The sequence below is a fragment of the Lycorma delicatula genome, chromosome 3 (genome assembly GCF_047948215.1).
Source record: "Lycorma delicatula isolate Av1 chromosome 3, ASM4794821v1, whole genome shotgun sequence".
In the NCBI taxonomy this organism is placed as follows: domain Eukaryota; kingdom Metazoa; phylum Arthropoda; class Insecta; order Hemiptera; family Fulgoridae; genus Lycorma; species Lycorma delicatula.
In genome coordinates, this window is record NC_134457.1 from 118,855,161 (window position 1) to 118,872,711 (window position 17,551).

At 28.6% G+C, this 17,551-nt stretch overlaps 1 protein-coding gene and 1 pseudogene across 3 annotated transcripts; both read left to right on the forward strand.

Annotated features, from left to right (window-relative positions):
* Vps25 (vacuolar protein sorting 25) lies at positions 1 to 16,887 on the forward strand. 3 transcript variants are annotated; one of them, XM_075360460.1, is made up of 5 exons: positions 1 to 277; positions 2,265 to 2,410; positions 5,545 to 5,632; positions 8,452 to 8,573; positions 16,634 to 16,887. In XM_075360460.1, the coding sequence occupies exons 1-5, from the start codon at positions 228 to 230 to the stop codon at positions 16,735 to 16,737; spliced, it is 510 nt and encodes a 169-aa protein (XP_075216575.1). In that variant the 5' UTR covers positions 1 to 227; the 3' UTR covers positions 16,738 to 16,887. The 3 variants fall into 3 exon arrangements, with proteins under 3 accessions (XP_075216575.1, XP_075216573.1, XP_075216576.1); XM_075360458.1 differs by lacking the exon at positions 16,634 to 16,887 and adding an exon at positions 13,522 to 13,967 and having other exon boundaries at positions 6 to 277; XM_075360461.1 differs by lacking the exons at positions 1 to 277; positions 16,634 to 16,887 and adding exons at positions 976 to 994; positions 13,522 to 13,967.
* The window catches only part of LOC142321932 (uncharacterized), a 17,361-nt pseudogene continuing 16,569 nt past the window's right edge, over positions 16,760 to 17,551 (forward strand).

Sequence of the window (17,551 nt, forward strand, 5' to 3'; positions counted from 1 at the left end):
TTAGACAAGTTACTGTTCGTCTGTGTAAAGTTAGGTTAAAGATTTGTGTACGTTTCCCATTTACAACAGATGTATACTTACTTTTTTTATCTATGTTAATATTATGTAATTTTATTAGTTATTTTTATCCAATATGGATTTTATAAAATGAAATTGGTAAATTGAGTTGTGATTGGTGATTATTACATGTCTGTTAAATTTACTTCTTTCAAAAAATATAATTCATAATGACTAATGTTGAATGGCCTTGGCAATACAGTTTCCCACCCTTTTTCACGTAAGTAAAACATTTTTTATTTGTTTTAGTTTTGGTACAGAAGTAAGATCAATTTTTATATCAAACACAATGCTTCTAAATACCTAAATTATTTATACAAGAATGGTGATTACCTATCATGTGTTTTTTTTTCCTTATCTGGAACCAATTGTAATTTAATGTGATGTAATTTGTGTTAGGGCAATAATTTAGTAAACTGTTCACTGGCATGTGTTTTTCTGCACTTTCTTTTGAGTACTGGTGCAGGTATTATTAGAGTATAACCCTTACAACCTTCCTTGTGTTCTCATTGTATGTGATCTTTCAGTTTTACAGTGTTTTTCCATTCTAGCAGTTTAGAAATGGAAATAGCTCTACGAAGTTATCATTTGTTAGTTTACTTACTGAAGTGGTAAACAGTCAATGTTGTGATTATAGGTTCAATCCATTTTCGACTGCACAAAGGGAATTCCCTGATGAAATTGACTTATTTTTTGTCTCAAAATCTTTATATTAAGATTTTAAAACAAGAATTATTTTATTTTTAGGATGTTTCATATTTTTTTGAGTGATAATTTTGTCTAGGGTGGACTTTTTTGAGATTATCATAAACTTATTGTTTTTTTAAAGGTATCAAGTTCAAACAAAAATCACATTAATCTGCATAAAACCTATATTTTATGTCCAGAACACATTTTAGCTTATACTGAAGGAAATAGTTTATAACTAGTTGAAAATGTAAGTTATTAAAATACAAAATTTCAACTTTTTACTAAATATTTTTGGGAAAAAGTAGATTTAATTCTTTTCTTTTTGTAGGGGGTTTAGTGTGACTGTTGAGACTTACTAGTTATATCCTTACTTGATTAGAAGCCTGTAAACATTTAATGTGCATAAAATCGGCTATATTCAAACTGAGATAATTCAAAAGAAATACAGAGAATAACTTTTAATTGTCATAAAATCTATTTTATATGTTTAGTAATAGGTTGTTAGGCAGACAGACTTAGCAGAGACTTAGACTTATAAGAGCAGCTTCAGTTTGAGGTATAATGAAATTGCATTTACATTGTTTTGTTAAAATTTGATTATTAATTCATATCAAACAAGTTAAATTCACACAAGTAGTAGTAACATATACACACTGTTTTTTTACATGTACTGAATTGTATTCAAAATTTAAGGTATTATGATTGCCATTTTTTGTGGTTGTTTGAGGTGTGAACTGAAGTTAAAATTAAGCCATTTTAGTTCCCAATTTGTTGTTGGTGTTGAAGTTATGGTAGTGAATTTTTATGATGTTGATTTATCTTAACACTAAACTAACTGCTATCTGTATTCTGTCATCTTTGTAGCACTGGGGTGATGTTGTTGAAGCATAAGCATGAAAGAAGTCCTGAGAAATATTCTCTATTTTTCCAATCATTTACCTTCATAAATTGAAACAGAAATATAAAATGAAATGCTGTAATCACTGAACACTATAAATCTTGAATATGTATGACGCTTTATTTCAAGTATAAAATTTCTTCTCCAGTTTCAAGCTGTTTACTTTTTATTCTTTTGGTGAAACATAAAGAAATGTTATTTCTAAGGTATGTCACAGCAGAACTTGCACTTATCTTCTGCTATTAGAATCTGGATGTTGTAAGCTTGTCTTAAGTCATTGCTCTCTTTGTTGTACCACCAGTCCTACCACAGAAATTTCTTCTATGGGATCAAGCAAAAAAGTTCCACTTGCTTCAGTAGCTCTAACAATGTCAGCTTAAGTAAAGTTTAGAGAGAGGTGGTGTGTTTCCTTTTTGGTGTATATTTTATTTTAAGAAAGTGATTGCAATTAATTTTGTATTTGGAAAATATGCACTTGTTTTATGTAATTAGAAGTGGTATAAAATCATTATTTATTGTAATTGTTTATTAACTATGTTGTCTAAATTGATTTTGACTAAGTATCCTGTAGTTAATTTCTTATATAATGATAGATAATTTTTTTCTCCTTTTTTTACAGGATTCAGCCCAATATAGAAACAAGGGCAAAACAGTTGGAAGCATGGAAAACTTTAGTTTTGGATTATCATAAAGCCTCACAACAAGCAATATTAGATATTAGTGAAGCTGAACGATCTCCTCTTTTTAATAATGCTTCTATTAAACGTATCCTTTTTTTTATTTTTATATTTTGTTAAAAGAATTTTCATCCTTTTATAATTTTAAAAAATTTTCATCCTTTTATAATTAAAAAAAAAAATTTTTTTGTAGGTCAAATAAATTTATTCCCTCCCAGGCTTTCTCTTTATTTTCTTGTATGTACATGATTTAATCATGAATTTTACATTTTATGAATTTAAAAATTTCGCTGTAATAGATTAATGACAGTGCTCTGATCCAATTTGTTTGTTTCTATTAGATTCTGAAATAAAAATGTTATCCATTAAGTCTATAAAAATTGATGTGTCTTCTTTGGTAATATGTATGTTTAGTTATAATTTGGGAGTTTCCATATTCTAGTACCTCACTTTCCCAGTCTAATGCTGTGGAAGAAAATATATAAACTAATCAATGAAGTTAATAATTTTAAACATGTTTAACCATAGTGTTTGCCTGTTTAATTAACAAAAGAAAGTATAGTAATGTGGAATGGGTCAAGAATAAAACTATTGAGCAAAAGGACATGTGGGTTCATTCATGGTTGACAGTATCATTGAAAAAGTGGTATTAAATTTGTATTTTGTAATCTTCACAAAATTGTTATTACTAACATTAATTTTTTTCATTTAGTGTTGGATGTGCAGCTAAAAAAATGATTTGAAAAAACTCCACTAAATTCTATACTTTTCTGTCCCATAATCATTTTTTTCAGCTTCAGAAACATGGGAAAGGCAGAGTTTTTTATAACTCCACTTTTTTATCCATAACTGTATAATAAAATTAAAAGTGATATAAAAACATTTTGGGAGGTTTGCTCATAAAATGATTAAAGATGGCATGTAAGGGACCTGGACTAAATTCGTAGACAGCAGAATTTTAAAACTCGATGAAAATATAATCTATATGGAAAATATAATCTATATGGAAAAAAGAGGTGTCTTCATCCAGTAATTTCTGATTGAAAAGGCATGATAGGCAGATAGTGCAATAATATTTACTGCAGGACAGGATTAATATATCTCCTCTTGTCTTATACGTATAAGTTAAGACAGGTGGATGAGCAAAGGTGAATACAGCAATTAATTTAGTAATAAATGTAATATAATTGTGAGATTGCATCTTGCATCTTGCTAAACAATTATAAATTGAATTAAAATAACGCAAAAAAAGTGAAAATAAATTATAAAGTTTATATAATTTGAGTAGGTGTTAAAAGTAACTGTAAAATACCATGCACAATTACTAATTGATGAAATTCAGCTAGTTCATCTTAAAATATTACCAAAAAAATATTTTAATTTGTGTAAATGTACACAATAATAACTATTATTGTTTATTGCTTTGTATAACAGTTATTATAAAAAAGATAAATTATACCAACAGATCTGCAGAAATGTTACATAAATCGTGTTTCAGTACTGAAATGTTAGTAAAAAAAGTTTTGGGAAGGGAGGAACTACACGAATGTTTTTTATTATATGGAAATTTGCATTGAATTGATAATGTCATTCTATGATCAATATTTTAATACTACACTGCAAAGCTATAGAAAACTGATGTGAACACCACTTGACTTCCTTGTAAGCCTGTTAAGTTACATATAAACAATTTTGCTACATTTCATTTGAAAGTGAGATACAATCCTTCAATTCTTTAATAAAGGACACTTGCACAGAAAAATGGCCCGAAAAATAAGTGAGAACATGCCAGATCCATAACCATGCACACATCGGTTCAAATCCAACTTCATATACATATATTTTTTTTAATTTAAATATATGGATTTATTAATAGTTAACCTCTGAATGTAAAAAGTTTTGAATTAAAATGAAAATACTTAAAATTTTATTTCACTAATAACTATTGACTTTTTTCATATTTTTTTTGTTGTATTGTTTTTATTGAATTATTATTTATTATTAACAAAAGGTTTTTGTTAATTAACTTTTTTAACAAAAAGTTAATTATTAAATCAGTATATTTCAATTTAAAAAAAATATATGACTATGAAGTTGGATTTAAACCAAACATATCATTAATTAACATTTTATTTGGCTATAACTCTGGAACCAATGTAAGTACCATTTATGATATATCATTGAAAAGCTCTCAATGAGGGCTTATTACTGCAGTTAAGAAAAATTCCAAAATCCAAATGTTTCAAAATTGAAACCCTTCTTTTTATTTAGAGGTTGACTGTGTACACATATTTGACCCAGTCGATTGCAATCAAAAGGGAACGTGTACAAATAGATGTTACAACAGTCCTAAATACAAAATTTCAACATTCTACAGCTAATCGTTTTTGAGTTCTGTGAGATGCATACGTACAGACGTCATGCTCAAACTAGTCAAAATGGATATTTCTGTTGAAATAAGAAATTTTTCATGATTACAATACTTCCTTTACTTTGTACAAGGAAGTAAAAACCTGCTATCAAGCAACTGTAACCAAATACTTATATTTCTTGGATAAATGTGATTTTATGCTCTTCAATTTTTTTTTAAAGAATTTATTACTTTTATAATATTAAGAATATTGAAAATTTTAGTTTGACTGATTTCTTTTGATCAGATTCTTTCAGTATCAAGGAAAAAATATTGCTATTTTTTATTTATTGAATATTGACCTGGCATTTTCATTTTGAAAACCATAGTTAATAATGAGACATACTACGACTTAATCTTATGGTCAATCAACCTTTTTAAACCACTTTAATAATTAGTTGTTGTTTACAACCTCAGTTCCCCAGTTTTGGTATTATTCTTCCTGCAGTCTAAAAATATTAATTTGATTAAATTTCACTAATTATTTTGATAAATTTATTGTCTTCAGTAAAATAAATTTGCAGAATATGTGTTGCAACACAGAATAAAAAGCTAAATATAACTTATTCATTAACAGCATGTTAACACAATTACCATGTAGCGTATGTCTACATTATTTAATGACAGTCAATTCCCCTATATAATCAATAGAGACTTTCCAGATATAAGAAATATAATGAAAAGTTACGTTACATATCTATAATAATATGTAAATATTATCTCTGTTAAGCCTTTCTTAAGTCTATGAACTATTTTAAGCTTTTATTAAAATTTAAATAAAATTATTTGTATTATTTCTTATTAAAACTCAGGGCGATTACCATCCGAAGGCATAATCTTAGTATTAGAATCATTAGCAAAAAAGGGAAATGCAGAACCCTGTGATAAAAGTAAAAGTAGGTAAGTCAAATATATTTACATATTTAAATTTCAGCTACAGTTTATATAAAAACAATTTTTTTTTTTTAAATAATTGTTTGCTGTAAATAAAAGAATGCTTCCAGGTATTGTTACTTGTGCCACAAGTAACAATACTTGGAACAATAGGATTAATATTAACAAATAATAACAATATTAACAATAGGATTCTTAATAAAATGAATAATTTTAAAATCAACAATAAATATAACAATAACTATACCAATAATCATCATATTAACATCATCAATTCTATTCACATTTATATACCTAAACATAATAATTCCAACAATAACTAAATCACTTGTGGCATCTTTTCTTTCTTTGTCCTGTTTAGCCTTCGGTAATTATCTTCAGATAATACTTCAGAGGATGATATGTATGAGTGTAAATGAAGTGTAGTCTTGTATAGTCACAGGTCGACCATTCCTGAGATGTGTGGTTAATTGAAACCCAACCACCAAAGAACATCAGTATCCATGATCTAGTATTCAAATCCGTGTAAAAATAAGTGAGTTTACTAGGACTTGAACGCTGGAACTCTTGACTTCCAAATTAGCTGATTTTTACTTGTGACACCTACCTAAGACTAACCTAAGACTAACAACACCTAATATTTATTACTTTAAACACCTAATATTTATTACTTTAAAGAATGACAATGAAAACGTTATTACTGTGTAGGGGGATGTCATCTGGCCACATTTTTTTTTAATTTAGTGTCATGTAATTGCAGTTTTTTTAATTACTGATATGATCCGATTCATTATTTGGAATGGCATTTAAGGTATACCAGAATGGCACATTTAAAACCAGCCCAAAAGATGAAATCTTATTAAATATGCATTAATGAATTTTACAAACTTACAATTTTAAAAATGTATTTAAAATGCTATTTAAAAATATATTCTTTGGCAGCAATGCATATTTGTGCATGCCATATCATATTAGATGTAATTTAGTCCTGTATATTTGGTCAGTACTTTCTGGTGTATCATATATATGTGTTCAGTAATATAGATGTAAGAATTAATTTTACGTAACAAGTATGTTAATAAAAATACAATAAAATAGCTGTTTGTCTCTTTAGTGAAAATTATACCATACATAATTTTCATACCAGTACATAATTTTAATAAATATTTCATCATTTTGAAATTACACCATAATAAATTTACTAATTGTAGCAATTTTAGAATTAACTGTAATGACTGCACACAAATGTGTATTAGCAAAACAAATGACTTTTAAACAAAAATTTTAGAACGTGCAAGAGGATAATGAAATAACTGAACAAAATTTTCAATGTTGCTGATCACCTTGCTATACTTTACATATAATAACAATTGTAAACCGTGTAATAATTGAAAAATAATAATTTTAAATAATGATAACTTGAATATTTAGAAAAATATTAGTTACAAAAATAAAAATACCGTATGAATGAATAAGTAAATTTTCAAATGGTAACATGATGAATTATTTAAATTGACACACCTAGTTTAACATTTATCTTATTGTAACCGTATTTTTGATTCTGTTGATCATAACAACTATCAGTCAGTTTTTATTTGTAATGATGGTAATGCACATTTGCTTAATACAGTTTTTATAATTTATTATGAGTTCAGAGATCTCAAAAATGTTTTTATAAAATTTGAAAATGTTGTATTAAGATATAGTAGTTTTAAGATGTAGATTAATATATAGGAGTTTGTATTAATTGCAACACACTACTTAGATTCTGAAATAATCTGCATTTGGTAGAAGGAAAGTAGTTGTGTAGATTTTTTCCCTGGTTAATGTTAATGTTAAAAATCTCTTTAATTTTCCTCTAATAGTAGCAATCAGTTCTTAGTCTCATAAATCACTGATATTTTATTCATCATTGGAAAAAAAAAAATATTTTTATTGAAGAAAACTTTATTGAGAAACTATCATGTTTTTCCTTGATAATCATACTTTAGTTGAAAATTTATTAAATATGTAAATTAATTCTACATTGAGTACAATTATCTACATTCTTAGCTTCATCATAATTAAATCACATGTTGATCCATTTTGGAGATATTTAATTTTTAAAACTCGCTAAAACGGGCACTTCTACTTGTAGATTTTATATAGTGTTAGGTCGTGCTTCTTACCCCACACAGATCATATACATTATTTGACTAGTCTTTCTTCCTGTGCTATACTCCATCTATTTATTTTATAATTATCTACTTCCTGTTCTGAGAAAATTAGATTCTTAAATAAAACATCCACTTGATTATTAATCTGTTCATTTATAATCATTTTTCCACTATTATAAAAAACAGATTAATAATCAAGCAGATGTTTTATTTAAGAATATTATTAATTTGCACAGAACAGTAAATAAAAAATTTTATTTGTAAAGTGGCAGTACAGCGAGTTTGGGAAATGGAATATATCCAAAATATAGCAACATGTGATTTAATTATGACAAAGCTAAGAAAGGTAGATAATAGTACTTATTAAAAAAATGTTAATAATAATTAAGTGTAAATTAATCTTGAATAATTAAATTTAAACAGATTTTTAAAAAAATAATATTAAAATAGCCCATACATTGCCAATTTCCATGGCAGAGTGGTAATGTCTCAGACTTTCATCTGAAGGGGGCTAAGAGTTTGAATTTTAATCAGGGATGGCAGTTTTCATATAGTACAAAATTCCATTTCCAAATACAACGTTCAAAGCGTCTATGTAAATTCATCAACCAAAAAATGAATAAATTAATAATTCTACTTTTATACTGTTCTGTTTCATTTAATTTTCAGATGGTATATCTATTGGCATACTCTCAGTGAATGGGCTGATATAGTGTATTCATGGGCGCAAGAGACAGGCCAGGTTAATTCAGTCTGCACATTATATGAAATAATTAATGCACCTGATCAAGGTAAAGTATATTTATGACTGCTTCCTCCTTCATACGAGGTGCGACAATAAAGTAATGAGACTGATGTGAAAAAAAATATTGCTTACTGTTTTAGTCATGTTTAGTGTTGTCTCCTTCAAAGTAGTTCCCCTATGATTGCACACACTTATTCCAGCGCTTCTGCCATTGATTTGAACATTTCTGGAACTCATCTTCTGTAATATCCTCCAAGACCCTCGTCACAGATTTTTGGGCATCTTGTGTTGTTTGAAAATTGTGTCCCTTGACCGCCATTTTGGCTCTTGGAAATAAAAAAAAGTTGCACAGAGCGATATCTGGTGAATAAGGTGGCTGTGGTAGTACTGAAATTTGTTTTGAGGTTAAAAATTGCTGTACTGACAGAGCAGTATGGGATGGCGCATTATTGTGATGCAGAATCCAATTATCAGCAATGTTGGCACGGACATGAAGAACTCGTTTACGAAGTCTTTCTAAAATTTCTTTGTAGAAATATTGGTTAACTGTTTGTCCAGGAGGCACCCACTCTTTATTAACAATTCCCTTGGAATCAAAGAAGCACACAAGCATGCATTTCACTTTTGAATTTTACATGCAAGCTTTTTTTGGTCTGGGTGATCCCTTTGAGCACTATTGCGAACTTTGGCGTTTTGTCTGGATCGTATTGAAAAAACCAACCTTCATCACCAGTGATAACACAGCTCAACAAATCTGGATTGATTTCCGTTTGCTCTAACAGATCGGCTGCCACATTTTTCCGAGTTTCTCGCTGTTGTTGTGTGAGATTTTTGGGGACCATTTTTGCACAAATCTTTCTCGTACTAAGATCTTCAGTTAATATTAGACGGACCGTTTCTCGATCGATGTTGAGTTATTCTGCAATCATTTTCACGGATAATCTTCCATCAGATCGTACGATTTCACGCACCCTGGTCAAGTTGACATCGTGAGGTTGATGGTCGTCTGCTGCGGTCTTCATCTTCAACATTCGTTCTGCCTTCACTAAAAATTTTATGCCACCGAAGTTGAGTTCTTGACATAACCTCCCCTCCAAAAGCCTTCTGAAGCTTACCATAAGTTGTTGCGTTTATACCCAATTTAACGCAAAAAGAAATGGCATACCGTTGCGCAATATTTTGGGGTTTCATTTCTGTGTCGAGAGACAGAAACATGTGTTCACTTATTACAGCACAACTCACGACTGAGCAGTTGCATCAATGTGCCGCTTGGACTAGAAGTAGCTTATAGACCAAGGTCAAAGATGGTGTGCCTACGCAAGCTGCAGGGTTGCCACATCTTGCAAAGAAAAATCAGTCTTATCTCATATGTTCTCTGTCGCACCTCGTATGTTAAGTCTAAGGCATCATGTAGTATCACTCCAGAGCTTACTTTGCTTCCCAGATGTTTGGTTTAAAGTCATTCGTCTGAGTGTGTGATATTCTTTATCTTCCCCTTTTCTTTGAGTTTGTTTTTTTACCTTTCAAACAGTATAGGTGTGTATCTTATTCTCTCTTAATGATCCAAATTATAGCATTACTTTCATGTAAATATGTAGTTCAAATATGTAGTTTAATTTTTTTTTTAAATATTTAGTAATAGCAATTCCGGAAAAATAACTTAACCACCAAAACACAGTAACAAATCCAAAAAAAACTAATAACCATGTGTGACATAGTATGGTACCAACTACCAAGTCTCTGGTGGTTCATCATTTCAAACTTTTGTTTAAATTTATAAATTTGAGGTTTGTCAAGTGTATTGATTTTCCTATGGGTGAATAGGTAATGTAAAGTGTCCTTGATGTATAACAGGGCATAGGTAGTGATACTGGCTGCACATGTATACCTGATTAAACTGGATTGGTTGAGTTAGTTGTGCACTACTGCTGTTCATCTATGGTCGTGTTTTATAACCTTGTTACATTTGCGATGGAGGAAAATATTGAACAACAATTATACTATCAAATTTTGTGTGAAACTCAAGTTTGCCACAGAAACATTTGATTCTTTAACCAAAGGTTATGGAGGTGCCACTCTATGGAGAACTATTATTTTTAAGTGGCACAAAGCTTTCAAAGAGGGCTGAGAAAATGTTGAAGATGACCCTCAATCTGGAAGACCAACTTTGTCAAATGATGAAAATGTGTAAGTGGTGCATGCTGTACATTATGCACAAAGAATTTTTACCACTAGAACAGACAGTTAATAGCATCTTTTACAAAGATGTGTTTGAAAGACTTCAAAAACTGGTCCAGTGAGTCCGAACATCCATTGCAAGTGATTGGGTGCTGCACCACGATAACGCCACCAGTTCACACTTCACTTTCAATTTTAGAATTTCTATGAAGAAAAACATTCCCGTACTTCCATAGCCTCCCTATAGTCCAGATCTAGCTCCGTATGATTTCTTCCTTTTCCCTAAGTTGAAATTGAAGTTGAAGGGTCATTTCGATGGAAAACATAAAAAACTGTTAACCAATAAGCTACACATACTTAAGGAAAAATTACTTTCGGTCTAACATTGGATATATTCATATTCAATAGGTAATTAAATAAATAATCAGTACACTTACTTTTGGGACAAACGTATAATATTTTTAATGTTAGAAATTTTAAAAGTTCTACAATCTGTAACAATGCTTACACGCAAAAAATGGTGGGCCACATTAGACTCTCTGTTTCTGTTAAGCATTATAATGTTCTGTAAATATTTTTTTAAAAGATCTGTTTTTATTTAGAAGATATTTTTTTCTATTTAATTTATTTTCTGTTTTTTGCTTTTTGTTTTGTTTCATCTATTTTTTGAGTTTTTGTTTTTTGTATAAAATGTGTAGCTTTAAAAATCAGGTAGCTCTAACCATGGGTGATTAGAATCTCTTATTTTCACAAATAGATTTTTTATTGTAATTGTTAAGTTTATTTAAAATGATCAAATGTTCATTATTTATCTATATATCTTATCCATAATAATATTTGGTGTGTACTCAATATACCATGAAAAGTTTTTTTAAATTTTGTAAAAAAATATAGGTATAATTGCAGATACTGGTGATCGAACCCATTGGTAAGTTTGCGAATAACAGTTCTCATAACATAATCAAAATAATTTTGAAGATTCTAATATTCCTTATACTCATAATGGTGATCAATGCATTAGTGTATCTAGGGTTTCCTTTAATTTTTTTTTTATTTCTATGTTTTATCAACTGGTGCATTAGGGTACATGTTTGTGATATCATAACTTACCATGAATAGAATTTTTTGAATTTAATTACAACTTATTATGTATATGAACATTGATAGCATATATGTTATAGATGACAGATCTGATTACTCTCAATTAAGTTACTCTCAATAATGACAGCTATTCTTGGGAATGGAATGACCAGCATCCAATACTAGGATTACTGAAGAGTAAAGTAATTTCTCTTTTTTTTTACTGAACAAAGCATACATAAAAGAATCCCTTGCTACTGAAATACAATTGATATTCAGTTCCAAGAGGTATCTAGAATACCACAGAAACTGAATGTATATAGTCAGCAACATTAATCTTAGAAAAAGAAACACTTACTAACTGATGCCTTGTAGGTATCTACAATACCACAGAAACTGAATGTATATAGTCAGTAACATTAATCTTAGAAAAAGAAACACTTACTAACTGATGCCTTGTAATAACTTAAGTGCTTTTACGGCTATAAAAAAAAAATTGAGACAGATAATATAAAACTAAAAATTTATAAAATTTAAACCCTACTTTTTAACAGGGTTTTATATATACATATATTACTCTGTTTAAATGTGTAGTAGTAAATCGACTTTGGTAGTGTCAAAGTATCTGGATCTGGAAATTCCAGGGGTTAAAAAAGAAAACTTACAAACTGCATTATTACTTATGAGAATTATGCTAACAATTTTTACTAAGTTTTCAACTTAAAATATAGTATAAAATCACTGCCACTTTAACCTTCAACTGGTGAGGTGGCGTCAAAAATGATGGCGCATATCTGGTCACTACGTGATTACCCTTGATCACATAATGAAATGTGTTTTGCAGTAGCTGGTTATTTTTTAATCGAATGTCTGACATCAAACTAACGTGTCCTCTCCATTTATATGAGCTCTTTCATAATCTCCTGTCATAAAATGATCAAAGAATGTAGATTTTTGTTTAAATATTAAGTTCGTTGCAAATTGTATTAATTTCCAGTATAAAAATGAACATGAATTAGAAATTTGAAGAAGCAATTCTTTGTGAACTGATGGGAAAGGAAGGATTTGGATTTTGATGAACTAATTACAGGTCAAAATTGGGAACAAGGTGCAAATAGTAATCAAGAATAGGCTAGAGGTGGAAATCGAGAGGTGGTCACTGTAGGAAATGAGGAACAGATTGATCAGAATGACTGTATTATCAGCGAACATGACGGATTCTGAGGTCAAAGTTTCAGGAAGTGGTGAAAATTTTGGGATTGATAATCTAAGGTCGAAGTTTCAGGAAGTGGGATTGATAATCATGGGGAAGCAGATGAAAACATTTATCTGAGTAAATCCAATTTTCTAAAGTAGAACAGAGAAGAAATGTCCGAGTTGCAGCACATAATATATTACGAATTGGTAACAGATGTATTCAAAATGAAAGTGAAATTGAATAAAGTGTTTTACTATATTAAAAAGTGGTTTAAAGTATTAAAGGTGTTTTAAAAACACTTAATAACTAAAATTAAAAATTTACTTGATGACATAAAAAGTAATAAAAAATTAAGGGGTGTCAAAATGACTTCACCTTACCATATGAGGTGACCACCTCACTCTAAGGCTAATAAGTTCTGATTATGTCTGAAAAAAATAACTTCGAGTATTAGTGTAAATTATCAAAAACATTAAAGTAGATTTAAATAAATTAGTTTTTTTCAATTTTATGTTGATTATTTTTTTTTTTTCATTAGAATTTACAGGATTAAACCAAGATGTTCTTATTAAGGCATTGAAAGTATTAGAATCACAAAGGAAAGCTGAAGTAATACTAGATGATGATGATGTAGCTGGTGTTAAATTCTTCTAGTTTGTAGCAATGATCATTATATTTTAGTGCAGTTATATGTAATAACACGTTTAATAATTTTAAAACTGTGTTACTTGAATGTAATATTATTGATTGTCAACATGAAGACAATACTTTTGTAAAAACCAATAAAAATTAATTTGAATTTTTTGATTTGCATTAAGGAAATCTACTGAACACAGTTGTCAGTTTGAGTGGTGGAATTATGTATTATTTAAATATATATGCTGAGTTGTATATTTGTTTATTATAATGCATTGCTTACTTGTATATAATTAATTTCTATTTGTCTATAGTTTTATAAAATTAAATAAATGTTATTCTTTGTAATATTTATATTATTTTATATTCTCCATCCTTGGTTTTTATAAGTTTCATTATTGTATATTTTGTTTGCGAAGCTGCAATCTATCAAACTTTTCTTTTGTATAGTATAGTTTTATATTCTAACATTATTGGCAGGTTAGGGTGCTTTTTATAATCGTTGTTGTTTATTTGGATGAACCTGTTAAAGATTGAGACTGTGCTTTGTTAGATTACAAAAGGTTTTATCTAACACATGAAGAAAATGTAATTTGTTGAGTGGTAAAATTATAAAAATTTGAATTTGAATAAGAGTAGTTTAGTTCATCATCCAAATTACCTGCTACATAGTACATCATCCATGAAATGGATTTTGTTATATAATGAATCTAGAATGAAAATGTTTATTATTTTTTGTCTGCATTAGAAAGTAAATGAAAAACTACACTGTTGAATCTCTAAATTTTTAGTTTTAAGAGCATTGGACATTACATGTAAACTGAAAAGATGACTGTAGTCATCTTAAATTGTTGACAATGTTAACAGATCCGCTATGGAAGTCTCAGAGAAATTTCCAAATCTTTTGCATAAATTAAAATTTCATTAACATTTGTTCTTTTGCCATTAAAAATGTTATGTTTGATTATACATTTTTTTAAAGTCTTCTATCATTGTGCAACGCTTTTGTTTAATGTATTTAAATAATTAATACATTTTGCATCGAGTAAAATTATCAAGTTTTTATGTATTTTCTTTTCTAAATCTCAGATTTTTGTTTATATTTAAATTAATGTTCACAAAGTATTATTTTTCATATTATTTATTTTTTTGTGTTACATAATAATGAATTTAATATTTTAAAATTATTCCGTGGTTTGGTGTTCATAAAATATCAAAAATTACTTGGTATGCAAATATAACTGGCTTCAGAAGTGTTGTCAGCAATTTTTGACGAAAATTGAATACTTCCTGCTGTTTCGGAGAAAAGAAGACAGAAATTTGTTCACAGATATAATTTAAATGAGGTATTAAAAACAATTTTATTATCAATGTAGCAGTACAAAGTCCAGCTAGTAAAATAACAATACAGAAAAATAGTTGTGGAAGAATTGTTGTAAACTTTGTCAGTTCTTCTGTTTTTAAATTGTATGCTGAGGAAAGAAAAACAAAAATGTTATCATAAAACAAAATTAGTTTGTTTCTCAAACTGTGCGAAACAACAGAATTCTTAAAAATTTATTAGCGAGACCAATTCATTTGAATAAAAGGATCTAATAAATAATTAATTAATTAATTGATGCTAAAGCTTTTAATCATATCACACTGAAAGTTAACAGTGCTTTGGTTTAATTACATTGATGAAACAGGCACCTTCATTACTATTGTAATATACGGATAAGCTAAGCTACCCAAAACATATTTTACATTTTAGATTGGAATTTATACATTTTTATTTGTATAAATATAATATATTTGTTTAAAGCCATAACATAATAATAACATGTGATGTTATATGAGAAGCTCATGCCAGGTTAATTACTGAAAGAGAAATGACTGCTTTCCTTTTCCTTATTCACTGACCCTATATGAAATGCTATATCAAAATGAATGTACATTTAGAGGAAGTGATTCTCATTAATATTGCATGTATTGCAATAATAATACATGCTTTCTGATGCTTTACTACTATAACAAATATTAAAACAGGTTATTATAAAATAATAAATTAGAATAATCCTGGGAAGTAGAATAATTTATACATGCCTGTACACCGTAGAAGAAGTGAGATGTATCATATATATTTTTTATAAAAAAAAGATTGGAAATTTTGTTTAAAAAGCAATGATAAATTAATCTAAAATCTGTAGTCTGTCTGTAATAAAATGAATTCACAGTTAAAAAAAGCTCATATCCTTCAACTTTATTTCTGTTTATGTGGGAAATTAAGGTGAAAAAAATTAAAGGCCTGTAATCTGAAAATAAATTAATTATGATTGCTGTCTTTCCAGCAAGTTCACTGAACAGGGATAGAAATTATAAAATTACTCTGGAGTGAAAACTATTTTGTTAGTTTTAGCAAAAAGATTAATGTTGAAGATTATTGATTTAAACAGTGCTGCAGATATTAAACTCTTTTAAAATGTATTGCAATGATTGTTTATTATATCTGATATATATGCAAAATTTAGTTATGTCTGTAAGTTTGTGTTCTTTCATGCAAACTACTCAACTGACTGAGCTGAAATTCCACTTGCACATATCTTATACACCTGGAAAGAACATAGGGATACTGCTGTTACATTTGTTTTGCTGTTTAAGATGGTGGCTGTTTTAATGGATTGTAACTATTGAATTATGCTCCTTGCCAATATTCAACTTTACTTTGACCAAATTGTTGGTTTGATCAAGTAAATAGTACTTGAATTTGGAGACCACTTCAGTATTTATTAAATTTTCTGCAAAAGGTCAGAACACTCAAAACGTTTTGAGTCCTGTGCTGACAAACTGTTACTCTGAAAAAATTACAATACACTGATGAGGTTTTTGAGAGCAGTCAAAGGATGTACTCAAGTAGATTGAATAAGGAATGAGGAGGTAAGAAGACATTAAGTGTGATTTAATTTATTGGGTACATTAAATGAATATCATAAAAGATGGAGTGACCATTTGATATGTATGCCACTTTGTTGTAGACTTCCTTCTCAAGTATGGAGATGCAAACCGAGGGGGAAGAAGAGATATAGGATGCCCAAGAAAGCGATGGATGCTGGAACAGGCCAAAAAGGCTAATCCATGACAGATGATGATGATGACTGATAGTTTTTATGAATTGAACAGGCTTTAATTGCTATTTATCTCCAATATTCTCATAAGCATGAGTGTAATAAACACAGTGGAGGTCCAGAAGGCATTGTCCTCTGGCTAGACACGAAGGGCAAGCTTTGCTTTTCCTTCTTGGTTAGTATAAACATATTAATTTTTAAATCTAATCTATGTAAAAAATTTTTTTGTCTTTAGCATGACACAAAATTTTCCATATAGTATAAGCCTTGATTTATGATAAAAACACATCTTTATTGCTTTTCTTTTTAAGAGTATACAATTAATTGACATGTTTTATCATTCTTTAAATTTTGGACCAGCTTAATTTTTAAGCTGTCAAATAATTTGAAAATATCATAAAATAAAAATATTAATAGACAGAGAATAGACATTAGGTAGTAAAGAACCAAAAGGTTGAAACCTGAATAACGAAGCATGTTAAATATTATTGATAGTGACAGAGAAAGTTATTCATAAAAATGAATAATGATGTTAATTTCAGGAGATACAATTGACTTAATTAAAATTTATGATAAAATCAATTTTTATTAGCATTTAATTTCTGTTTCACTCTCATCTGTCTTTCTTAGTAGCTTTGTTTTCACAATTTATACCTACATAGCTTATATCATTTTTTTTTTTTTTTAATTTAGAATTAAACAGTGTTCTAATTGTTTATAATAATAAATGATTCTATAAAAGCTATTTTTTTAAAGATTAAATAATATGGTAAACTTATCACATGTTTGTACATGCGGTTAAGTTATATATGCACATGTGATAATTAT